The sequence below is a fragment of the Harpia harpyja genome, chromosome 2 (genome assembly GCF_026419915.1).
Source record: "Harpia harpyja isolate bHarHar1 chromosome 2, bHarHar1 primary haplotype, whole genome shotgun sequence".
NCBI classification, from domain to species: domain Eukaryota; kingdom Metazoa; phylum Chordata; class Aves; order Accipitriformes; family Accipitridae; genus Harpia; species Harpia harpyja.
In genome coordinates this window covers 56396971-56410292 of record NC_068941.1, presented here as the reverse complement: position 1 = coordinate 56410292, position 13322 = coordinate 56396971, and the positions used below count along the sequence as shown (strand labels likewise).

Genomic DNA, 13322 nt, shown 5'->3' with positions numbered 1-13322 from the left:
TTTACCTATATTACTATTCCAATTTACAGTTTTAGCACCTGTGCTATTCATCCTTTTGATTACACAGATCAACACAGTTAACATGAAGTAAAGTCTCTGCAGAATGAACGAAAATTTAAGCAGCCACCAAAATCAGAGATAAGCTGACAACTTTGGGAAAATGTATTTTAGGAGGCAGCAGCACAGCATGTTTTCAGGAATACCAGCATAGTTGAACATGTGTCTAAAATTAACCCTGAAACAGTACTTTAAAGCTACCCTAGTGGCAAAACACAATTTACTGGTCAACAGAATAAAACAACACCTTAATAGAACCACTTCAGTTACTGCTGGTCAAAATCATCCATGTGAATTCAATCTTCCCTGCCGCGGTGAAAGCGCAAGACAAATTATGGCATCTCAAGTACCACATACCAGCTTTAAGCGTCACTGGAGCATCCCCTTTTCAAAAGACACAAAAAAATTAACTTATATAATTCTTGGCAGTCACCACATCACAGTTAAGGGCCTATTTGTGTATTTCCTGTTATGTTAAACAGTTTTCCCGTTATTAAGCAGCAAAGACGTCTCCCCAGGGATGTGCCTAGAACATTGCATGCCATTGTTTCAGGAACAGCCTGAGAACAACCCAATGGAGCCATGTGGAAACGTCTTGCCAAGCTGAAAACAAAACAGAGAACAGGGCAGCACCCAGCACTTCTGTTAGCCAGAAGATACAATACGTCCCCACCCTTTCAGAGGTGCACAGTCCTTCCGCTGCTTGCTGACCACCCCTGGAAGTCAAGGCACTTCTCTTCCCAATGACTCCTAACCAAACTACGTGACTAAATATCGCTTTGGCAAAGGCTGCCTGACAGGTACCAGTGCTGCCCTCAAGGAGTGACTGCTTGCTGTGCCTGCTGCGGAGGCCAAGCAGTTCCTGTGGAGGAAGTTTAAAACATTCATCACATCGTTCTTTGCATTTAATGTTCCCCTGAGTCTCTTCTTAAGGTCCTTAAGCTAACAAACAAGTATGAAGATGGCAGACTTACATTTTTGCTTAACTGAGTGGTGGGCAGGGAGGGAGGGAAAGAAGACAACAGAAACTTTTTCGAGAAGCTGCTACCTCAGGTAACTGCAGTGTTCACCGGGGTATACCCATAGCTTACCGCAAAGACCAAAACCCCAATGAAAGGTTAGCTCCCACGCAAGATCTCTAACTGCAAATGCCTCTACTCATGCCACCAACAAATGCAGCAAGAAAAATATTCATTGCACATTACACATGCATCTCCGCTTCCTTGACCCTAACTCCTAGCTGAGAGGTCCCTCCCAAGACACAGGGATATAGGTTTAATAGGGTTATGCTACTCAGTTCATATTAGGACTTTTTCTTTTTTTTAAGTGGCAAAATATCTCAATTTTATAAGCAGGTTAAGCAGGTGGTAATTTGTACAGTAATATTTGTGGAAAGAAGTGAGCCTTGATTTTATGTTGGTTATAGAACAAGTGGCCCATGCTTATGGCTAAGAAAAACAAAGTTTTCTAGCCTTCTGTTTTATTCAGAGTATAATAATTTGCAACTAGCTTTATAAATAAGCTCACTCATTCTGCTGGAAGCATTTCTGATATTCCTGTTTTATTACTTCAAATCTTTGAAAAGGCTTAGCACAAAGTCTATCCTTGTAATAAGTATAAACATAACATTTTTAATAATTTCAGTGCTTCTGATATTAGCAATATTCACGCACAGATAAAAATGAAGGCCACTGAAATATCTGAGAGTCTAAAAACAGTATTAAAGAAGTGAAGTCATTAACGAGTACTATTTGTAACACTAATACTTTCCTGACTTTTCTACTGAAAGGTTGCTAGTTCTCTTTAAGAAAAGGATGAGCTTTCATGAAAAGAATTCCACTACAGATGTTCCCAGCTGTCCTGTTTCCTGCCTAACTAGAAGTATTTCCATAACGTCACATACAAACTGTTTATATGAGCATCTTGAGGAAGAACCTTTACTTGCTATAAATGTATAAGCATCATACTCCCATGACAAGGAGTAGCAAAATTAAATTTAACCAGGAGTTGTACACAGGACCCAGGGTAATTAGTGCCCTTGCCACAATCACTAGACAGTAGTAAAGATGATCCCACTGGAAGGTTCATAAATAGCAACTGTAAAGAAACATCTCAGCCAGATACAAGCCAGGTTATTTAAGGTGGGTTATTTCTACATTTGACTATGCGGACAGCTAAATTGGATAGGATTTTTTTTTTTTAATAAAAGTTTTAAAGATTTAAGTTATACTGCTGATGCATTCATTTTTCAGACGATCAAATGCTATTTTCTTCTCCCTGTAGGATGGAGAACAGAAACAGTACTCCATGACCAGGAAAAGGTAATGGGGAAGATCACTGTTGGTGGACATGGTTAGGAAGGTGCTGGTGATACCACTACCTGTAATCTAAATCATGAATTAATAATTCGGCAGCACTAGTTGACCATATTATCATGGTAAAAATAATTGCTTAACCTCCTCTTAAAAACAAGATTTAATTCAATCAAATGTTTCTGACAACAACACTACTCCATTGGACCACAGACAGCAGACACGTCTAGAGAAGAACAAATAGAGGTACAGGTACAGGTGAACTCAGCAAGATAGCCGGCTTGACCAAAGCAGTCTTCACTGAATTTTGTTCTGGGGGAAGACAAGGCAAGAGAGATGGGGTCTGCCTGCAAATATTTTCCAAATAAGCTCATTTTTGGTATGATATTTGGTGAAACAGTCAAGAGCTGTTTTGAACACCAGCACTTTTCCTAAAGGCATCAGATCTATCAACTTTGGACCTAGGTTTTTCCTATGCATCATGCCATTCAGGGATTAGAATTTTTTAAGTAATAAAAACAGTGGAGACACTGCTTCATTGCATGACACTAAATTAACAGCCAATCTATAAACAGAAATTGACATTTCTTGCCATTGATTGCAAAGAGAGTGGTGTGGTCCCAATCTATTCAGTACTGCCTCCACAGTACTTAAAATATAATTATATTTGATTAATTGAAGATGCAAGAAACTTTTTTTGCCTTCCACCTCCCCCCCACATCAGAGTTTTCTGTGCTAACAAAGAAAAAAGAGTAACATAAAACAGCAAGCCAATTGGCTGCAAATACTCAAAACGTTGCATTCTAGCACTGAAATTTCATGGTATCGTTTTCCTCAAAAAAACTCTCGCTTTATGCCTTAGAAAGTTCAAATTAAAAGGACTGAATAGGTAGTAATGCTTCATTTGTCTGAATGCTGCAAGCCATTTCTACTATGGTAACAGATTCATTTGCACAAGTTGCAAAACTGGTAGAAGCAGCTTTTAAAAGTTTAAGTCCAGTTTTACCACACTGGAAATCCCCCAAAGTAATTTAAAAGCTATTTAGATTTTTAAGCGTAAATGTTGCTGCCGGTCACTTTCAAACCTCAACCTACTTCATAGCAATAGAAATTACGGCCAGACCCTTTTCACCTATTAGACATATCAAGTGGGAACAAATGCACACTTAGAATATGCAATGATATTAGCAAAGATAATTTGCCAGGTCTTTTGTATTTACTCTCCAATTAACTATTCTTCTATGAAGTTGAGCTTGAAGCAGCAATTCTACTTATTTCATGTTGACAAATACTTGAGGCATCCTTCACATACAATTATCTGTTTAAGTGAAGGAATTACAAAATCCAACATCACTCACTACAGTGGAGCCAGAATGCAAAAGTTGCCATGCATGTGCTTTTCACAGCACTCCAGTTCTTTCTCCAAAGATTTTTTTTTTGAGCAAAGCTCCTTATTTACATTAATTTTCATGCTTTATTAAATATATGCAGAGTTTAAGTGTTTACATCACATCTAAGTTGTTTTGTGACTTCTTTGGTGTGGTTTTTGTTGGTTTGTGGGGGTTTGGGGGTTTGGTTTGGTTTGGGTTTTTTTTTCTTTTTTTTTTTTTTTTTTTAACAGCTCCTTTCTGCTATCCAGGCTTCCTTTGAAAAGAACTAGAGTCATCTGCATTTTATACCTACCATAAACGCATCAATTGGATGAGACATGTATAGAGCACAAACTATACTTACAAATGCCAAAACACAAAGCCCTACCACCTGAAAATAAGAACCTCCATTTAGCTATCACCTGCATGCCTACTGAAGCCATGACATATTAAGATTGAAATCAAGCACATCAGGCAGGTCATTCAGCACCCGGTCTTGAATAGATGAAGTCAGAAGCAAAACAGTCTTATTGACTTTAACAGGAACATGATTAAATCCAAAATCCCCCATGATGAATGGTTTCCAGTTATTCAACTTCTTTTGCTCAGAATAGATAAGCTGGCTTTACTGCTGAACTATATTTTTCCTTGGTAGGTGACACAAATATTTAACATACTTGTCCTGTATCAAATCCCTCCAGCAGACTTTTAAATTTAGAATACTTGGTAGGGTTAAGTGTGTTGGGTATCTTTCTACAGTTCTATATTAAACTGTAGTGTCAGACATTAATCAGTACTTCAGTTATTCTTTAGGGGGTGGGGGGGGTAGGAAGGCATATGAACAGTTAAGCAACTCATGACACCTGAGGCTTTCAGAATCCTCCTTTAAAAGCACTGCTTTGCAATGTGCAGAAGTAATTTCAAAGTTCACAATGTGATCTGAAGCAAGATTTAAGGAAAAGGTTGTATTGGAAAAGGATGTAATCTGCTCAAATAAACAGGTCTGTGATGTTTGCTTGTTGCTAGCAAGGCAAAAAGGAAATTTTTAAAATTGGTATTGCCATAATGACATCAGCTACTCTTTGCCCTCTGAGACACCTCTTATTCCCAAGGTAATAAGAGAGTAACTAGGTTTAGTAAGCAATGGAAGTCAGCTGAGAGATAAAAGTACTAAGTACAGTTTGCTTAGGGGAAGAAGAGGAAGAGAGAAAGTAGCAGGAAGGGCTGGATGAAAACATTTTGAGACAGAACAGTTTACCACAAAAGCAATAGTACAGTTCAGTATACAAACCTTGAAAAACCCTGAACAAAAGGCACAAGAGCTTTGACCTCCATTTGCAAAACTAGTTCATTGTCTAGAATTTTATCTTTATGCAAGAGAAAACCTAAGTAACTCAAAATGATTATTTTGAATCATTCATAAAAGAATGTCTTTCTCTGGCTGTTTATACAGAATCATTCAGAGATGATGATTTACTCTGTCACACCATTGATGCTGAAGAACATAAGAGCACTTCAGTCACTCTTTGGTAAAGCATCACTGAAAGACACTGGTTCATACTTAACTCCTATCTCTATCGTGTTTATGCAGTTCTGAAGTGTTGAGATTTTTGTTGCAGTTACTTGCTACAAATAAGTTTTACAAGTCACAGGATAGGTAAATAAAGTATTTCCTGAAGCATTTCAGTATTTTTGTTTTGCTGAAGAGGACACTCATTATATACAGCTAACAATGCAGGTGTACTATACTTCCAGTAGCTGAGAAAAATGACACTTCGATGTCTGCCTGCATTTAAAGGGTGAAAAAACTTCTGGATATGGCGACCCTGCAGCAGCATAGAGCGCAGAGTAATGGAAGTTAGACACAAGGCAACAAGCTGAATGACCTTAAGATACACTTCAACTTTTACAGCAAATTTCCTCTGGATTTATTCCATTCCTAGAAAAATTCCACTTTTATTTGGTTTCCCCTGAACAGGCTGTATGCTTACACTGCAAGGTATTTGAACTACTCCAGTTAATTTGACACCTCCACATGGACAAGCTGTAAGCAATGCAAATGCACTCCACCCCAAGGATCCATTTAACTATAAATGCAACGACTAATCTAGACTAACTTAACACCAGTGCAAAGAACTGTATGTCAAGCCATACTAACTACCGTGAAGAAACTGCGGCAGGCTGCTGCAAAATATCCTCAAGTCAGAATGAAAACCCAAGAGTGAGTTCCATCCTCTTCCTCCCAATAGCGCTTATGTCCTAACTTCACCAAGTTATTGCACCGCAGACTGTAAGCCAGGACATGTTAACAGAAGAATCCAACTTGACCTGTGCTCCAGACTACTTTAAAACTCTACATTTCAACAATTGCCATAAGTATCTCAAGGCTGCTCTACAGTCATACAAGGCAGCTGGTCTATGCTTTGTGAAAGGGAGCAAAGGATGAAATCCATGATAATACTTATTAGAAGTGTAATCTACAGCAAAACTGGAACCAAATGTTGCTTACATAATACTCATACATATTCACATTCCTACACGGACCGTAAAATTCCTTTTTTCAATTACTCTCTCCCTTATTTGTTGACACAGTCCCTAGTATATTCTATTTCTCATTGCTTATGTGACCTCGGAAAGAAGCCACATGTCATTTTAATCCAATCAAACCCCTACAAGAAAAGATACTCATACTGGCACTGCAAAACCAAATATGGCTGCTCCTGGCATTTAACATAAAGAACCTTTTACGCTTCTGATATACATTGTCATTGCCTGATCTACTGTTGCTGAGTTTTATGAACCTGAAATAATCACTAACAAGCTTCAATGCATTACACCATTTCTAAAACCACAGTGTATCTATACATACTTACACTCTCTACTGCAGAATATGACCTGGTTTTCAGATGCCCTACTTTTTTGGTATATTCAGCTGTAGCTAACCACTGGTCAGCTTTCTGCTAACACACTGACTTCCTACAAGACACAGGACAGCAAAGCAGAAGGGGGAGACCAGGCAAAAACCCCTCTAAGCTTTCAATGCTATACCATTAGCCTGTACATAGCGCACACAGAGAAAACACACGGAAGGTCTATTCAGCACTTCTTATTTAGTGAAGTGCTGCTTAACTGGAACACAGGGCTAGCAATCTATTTTACATGCTGTATTTAGCAGAGGCATCCTGCAGGCAGGTTTTGCTTTCACATCCACTCAAACTAAATAAAACCACAAATGGATTCTTATCATTGTAAAATTCCCTTTATACATGCACTGACATCTATTTTTGTTTTTCAGAATTATACAAATTTCAGTAGCAGTTAATGAACATTTGGAAGATTGAACATTATCGCCTGCCTTCTCTTTTAGGATTTTTGTCCCTGGAATATGCACTACGTGGAAATTTCATGCTGTTAGCAACATCAAGGATGTAGGTATATGCACAAAGACTCCCTTACATAAGGATTTTTAGCATCAAATTATTTTAATCCTAGCTTAAAGCCACGCAAGCAAGCTGCAAACAGAAGCCTATATTATGTCTGGATAGTTGGCTTGTGTTATGTTCATAACTGAATTTATCATTCAGGAGGAACTTGGAAACCGGATTTACTTTGCCAAGGGTAAGTAATGACAAGGTGAATGGTTTAAGCTGCTATGTGAAATGCCAGGACAGGAAGGAAAGCTCACTGGTAGAACTGAACTCCAGAAAATAAAAGCAATGAGGGTGGTGTTCAAGACAGAAGGGGAAATTATTGAGAAAAAGAGCTTCTGCAAAACTAGTTTATGTAGCTGCTTGCTCCTCCCTAAGTAAAATGCAAGAAAATTACAAATAGTGCAGTAGAGAAAAAGACTTACATAATATGCAGGCTGCCATCAGTTTCTCTAAGTGTCATGCATCTTAGCTAAAACAAACAACAAACAACTGACACCCTCCACCAAAACAACACATGTATGTCTTGGAACAAAGCTCAGCTTCCATAATCTTGTTCCCATTCCAGATACTTGCTTTATTTGCTTTACCTGCCACTGAAGATGAAAATCAGGTCAGATGCAGCTGAGAATTTTGTGGTAGTTGTTTTGTCTGGTTGGTTTTGGGGTTTGTTTTTTATTTGGGAGGGGGGTGGTGGTTTAAACACACACACACTTGTCTTGAATGCCTCTAAAACTTAATACTTTTTGGGTTTGTATCAACACAAGTGAGCACAAAAGTTTGCTTGTCCTACTTGCAAATAAGATGTATTTAACGTGACATGTAGGTATCTGCTATCATACATGTAAGTACTCAAATATTTCTCACAGACAGAAAGCCACATCGTGACAGCCTGTATTCATTCCACTTCCCTCCCTGTTCCCCTCCTGCACCCAAACGCAGGTATAGAAAAGACAGCGCTGCCAGCAGATAATCATTAAAATCATTAGATAAATATTTAATAGCACAGACTTCCTGATACTATTTTTGGACTTGCGGGAGGAAAGAACAAATTCCAATTTGCATTTCATAAACAGAATAACCATCTTCCAAACAAGCAGCTCAGCACGGGTGCATGCACACACAGAGACTTAAAATATGAAACTACTTTGCTCAAAAGTCAGACTTCTGTATGAAATTCAAAAACTTTTATGCCCAGTACAGTTTTTGTTTGCTAGAAATAAGCCACTGTTGAAGTAAATAAGATATTCCCCTCAAAGCATGCTCTAATCGTCGTATTAAAAAACCACAAACCTGTATGAAATATAACAGTGCTTTTCTTGTAGCCAGAAGGTAGGCGAATGTTTCGGAGCAACCCCTTTGCAGTCAGCCGTACACGCATATTGGATAAGGAAAATTTCGGGGACCATAACATGTCTTCAGTGCAATTGGAAGATAAACAAGCAAGAAATAGCCTCCATGAACTGTCACATACTATGTTTTAAAATCACCACTGGCAGAAGCGAGCAATTCTTGCTAAAGAAAACAGGCTTGAAGAAGTAATCAAGTCTCCATTCCTTTGCTCTTATTCCTTATGCACAGACAAGCAAAAAAATCAGTAAAAGCAGATATCCACAGCGTAAATGCTGCTGGCAGCTTCTCCTCACCAGATGTTGTGGAAACAAAGCTTGTCCTCAGAATAAAAGCGACTTAGTGATTCGGAAAACCAACAGCCTCTGAATTGCATCACAGTGTTGATGCTTAATCTGCTGTGGGACTCCGTGGGCTGGAAGCTAGAAGAGGAGAAAAGGGAGGAGGAGGATGAGGAGGGAGGAGGAGGAGGAGGAAATGGGTGGTCTCCCCAGCTGAATATATCACCCAGCAATGTCACAGACCATGTAATTGTTCTTTGGAGACTGTTAGGGAGATTATTTTAATATTCCTGGAAGCATATTTCAGCTCTCCTCTCCAAGAATCCTTTCAGGGTGCGTTTTTTTAAAGTTTCTTTCAATTGACATGAATTTATCAAAACAGATTTATCAGCTAACATTTTCTACCAGAGTTTCTTTTAGCATTAAATATTATGTCAACATTTAAAGACTCAACAAATCCACAAACATGTCTATTCTCTAAGAATTCAGTATTTGAGATCTGCTTAAGGGAAATACTATTTAGCTTGGTAGATCAACACTGCAGATGCTTCCATTTATCAGAAGAGGACCAAGAAAGCAGGCATCAATTTCATATTAAAACAGATCTCTGCCAGCTGGGTTTTGAAAGCACCCAAACATTGTAGCAAACAAGCAGCATTACAGGAGTTCCTTCAAAACAGATGCTGTCTCCATATTTAATTAGCCATCTTAAAAAAAATATTTTCCTTACTATTTAATGAGCTCAAAATTTTGCGTATACCTTGGTCCCTTTCAGCTACCACTAGCAAAAATAAAATGAAAAATAAGAGTTAGAAGCTAGAAAACAGAGGAGTAACTGTTTTACAGAGATTAGAAAATGTCACATTTTTCACCTATGGCTATGACTATCAATACATGCACTGGCTACCTTCCTGTGTAAAGAGAAACATTTCACTACTTTGCCTACAGTCAGTAGCTGCCCTCCTAGGCAGCCATAGGAGCAGGGACCATCCAAGTATCTCACAGCCAATGCAGGAGACAAGACAGTAACAGCTCATACCTTCTTTTGGGTTGCTTGAAGAGCTGCCCTCCACAGCCTCTGTAACTTTTTAGAGACAACAAAATTAGGTGCTTTTCCACGGATTCTGCACGTCTACCATTTCACCAAACCACAGCTAATGCTCTCTAGCACCTATCCCTCTGACAGTCTTTCCAGTTCCAGAAACAATTAACCCAACTTGCTCTGAAGCAGGTATAACCCAAAGCAAACATAATTACACTGGCAGGTCTCATCCTAGCAGTGCCTTACCCGTCCTCTCCTTACCACAAGTCTGTTATATTTTAACAGCATGTCTTACTTGCTCAAGACACATAACATTTTAAATTCTCTAGTGCTTATTTACCACATCAGCTAGAACTAAAAGCAGCATTTTTCTGCTTTATCCTGGTCTCTGGGTATCTCTAACGTCACGCAGGCCAGCGCAGTGACAATAAAGCAGCTCATTGTAAGTAGAGCAAAAGAACTGCAGCCCAGCATCGAGACCGTCAGACCCATCAAGCCAACCTCCACAGCATACTGTGGGAGAATACTGCTGAATATTTTATGATCATGTACCAAAATATTTACTTCCCAGCACAGTGATGTACCACCAACTCTGAAATACTAGAATATGTCTTCAGTCCACACAAAACCATTCAAAATAAGTACAAAGACAGTAAATTAGCTTTTTTTGTTTGGTTCCCAGGGCAGCCTCTGCACACAGCAGGGCATGCATGTCATTACTGCTAAAAAATCCTCATCTATTCCTTCTAGTCTGAAAAGCTTTGCCACTAGCAATGTGTGTTCATCTATCGTTCCAACAGCCTGCAGATCCAGACGCTTTCCTAATTCAACACCACTATCAAAGACATCACCTCCTTTCTGTGTTGCTGAAAGATTATTACGCTTGGAAACCATGCTCAGCAGTAAACCAGAAGGCTTGTTACAGCACATTAGAGTACCCTCACGTATTCAGCATAGTTCATTAGCCCATCTCTTCAAATATTAGATCAGTAATGTCAAATTCTCTCTTAATGAGGGCATCGTGAGATTTTGACTGGGCCTACAGCCAGTCTTCACACACTATTCAACACCCAGCCATACCAGGTTTTACCCTTCTGCCAGGGCACCCACTGGAACTCCCTTTTGTTTTCCTCCTGCCCACCACAGCTCCCCAGGGGAAGAACTGCTCCATGTAGTAAATGTTCTCTCACCATCCCAATCTGATGCTCTCATAAAGGCAGAAACAGTCCAATCCTGTTCAAAAAAGCAAACAAACAAAAAAAACCCAAACCAACCACAAACCCCCACCACCACCCAAAAAAACAACCCACTGCCTCTCCCCACCCTTGCAATAGTGCCTGGGAGAAAAGTAACAAACTTCTCACTAGCCTGTAAACCCAGAGAAGCTGAAGTACCCCACTGAAACCGTAACTTCCTTCCTAGGAATAGGAGCTAGAACAAAGAATCTCTAGAGGTCAAGCATGATGTAATGAACCAGTCTGGAGACTGAGGAATGAATGAATCACTGGGCAAAATATAAGGAGATAAAAGCTCTATATGGACAACAAAACCCTTGTAGCAGAGACCAAAACTCCTCTTACAGAGGTACACAAATAATACTTTCACTGTCTCCTCTTTCCCACCCTTAGTTTGGGCGGAAATAGGCCGTGAAGAAACAGATACATCATAGTATTTAAAAAAAAAAACCAAAAACAAACAAACTTCTGATTTGAGGAAAATGCCTTTCTAGCCTCTAGGGTTGGAATCCAGTTAAAACCCAGAAACCTAAAACAAGGCTCCTTTATGCAGAAGCAGACTGACAGCACTAATAAAAAGCAACAGATGCATGTCAGTCTCATCTAGCACCCAACCCTCAGAGAGCTCTGACAGCAGCCAGCAAGAGGACTACCCATCCCTATCTGAATAGCTCCCAGGAGAGATTTAACTCAGAGACGTTCCTCCAGCACAGCCTTTCCAGAGCTCTCCGTTACACCACTGTACACTGTGGTGGCTGTGCATCTGCTAGCGTTGCTTCCTTGGCTCAGGAAAACAGCATCTCCAGGTCTGTGGCTGTACTCCTACAATGACCATCTCTCTAGTGCCTGGTGCTGGCAGGGTACAAAGCCAGGACGTAACCCATGGGATCCTAACACAGCATGCCAGGAACATACACTGTCTACAACTCATGCATAAGATGAAGATCATAGAGAGGTCTTTTTCTATCTTGACATTGTATAAGGGTGATGGAAAATAGCACCAGAAAACAGCAGAATAAAATAGGAAGTGATATACAGCCCAGACAGAGGACAAAAGGACTGACAGATTTTATTTACTAGCACCTTACTGCTGGCTTCCCTTGAACTCCAAGGGCAAAACCGGTGATCAACATGGACAAAGGGGCTCTATTCTGTTATGACCATGTAATTCAGTCTGGGTTGCTAAATGCATCAATACCTGATGACACCATCAGATTGATGGTGGGGCTAGACCTATTTTAACCCCAGCAGATTTAGCATATCTGCCACTCCCTGGGAACATTAGCAATGTGACAAGAAAGAAGCAAAGGGCACTGGCATTTGTAGGCTTTTAAATTCAGCCTCATGAGGCCAAGTGCATAGCTATCTGTATGCATTGCTGCCGTCTCTGTCCCTCTTTACACATCCAACAATCACTAAGAAAGCCATCAGAGCACAGTTAAGTGTCTCATTGCAAAGAAGTCTAAATCAGAGGCTAGATCTTTAGATCTGAGAAGCCCACGCAGAGGACACCTGGCTCCATGTCATAAGACAGCATGGGCAGTGCGGAGCAGATGGGTTTTACTGGCATGCTTTACTTCAGGATGAACTGAGAGGTGATTGCCTAGGCAAAGAGAGATGTGACAAGCAGGAGCCTACTAAGACCCAAAGGGTCATATGTGTCCTTGTTTTTATTTCTGGAAAATGACTGCCCCCTCTCCAGTTTCCTGCAACCACCTTGCTCTAGCCAGTGCTCCAGTCTGAAAAGCTAACCTTTCTGCAGGCAACAATACCCACTGCCATGCCGAATGCAGCTTGCAGCTTTGGGACTTATTTTAAGCTCCAATCCTTACTTGAAGAAAAAAGCAAACCTCTTCCTGCCTGAAAGCAGGAACTAAAATCCTAAATAATTTAGGTTTCCTCTAGTACACAGACATTTTTAATCATTATAAATTCAGCAGCCTGTCAAACAGAAGGTGATGCTGCAGTGGATTCCCAGGCAAACAGCTACAGCAGTCAGGCTGATCTGTCTCTCTCACGCAACAGTGGTGGCATTTACGTCATCTGCACTCTTCCAGAATTGAGAATGGCCACAAGACACGGCAAGAATCATTTAATTTTTAACTTCTGACTTAAGGGAGCAGCAAGTTATTTTTCATGTGCAGGATGTCCCTTCCAAAATGGCATTTTTGTTAGACTGCCTGCGTCAAAATCCTACAGTGCTTTGAAAAAAACCTGCTACTCTACAACAGTGAATAACGTCACTAA

The 13322-nt window shown here is 39.9% G+C and overlaps 1 protein-coding gene across 7 annotated transcripts in view; it reads right to left on the bottom strand.

Annotated features, from left to right (window-relative positions):
* Positions 1-13322, bottom strand: part of MTUS1 (microtubule associated scaffold protein 1) — a 128683-nt gene that overhangs the window by 45972 nt on the left and 69389 nt on the right. Inside the window, exons 1-2 of one of the 7 annotated variants that reach the window (XM_052779947.1) lie at positions 10921-11098; positions 9838-9882 (exon numbers count right to left, since the gene is read on the bottom strand). The exons of 3 other annotated variants lie outside the window; for them this stretch is intronic. In XM_052779947.1, coding sequence (XP_052635907.1) covers positions 9838-9882; positions 10921-11011 — 136 coding nt within the window. In that variant the 5' untranslated portion in view covers positions 11012-11098. Of the gene's footprint in view, positions 1-8460; positions 8940-9837; positions 9883-10920; positions 11099-13322 lie in introns of those variants that run through there. 3 more of the 7 variants (XM_052779948.1, XM_052779951.1, XM_052779949.1) reach the window with 3 other exon arrangements.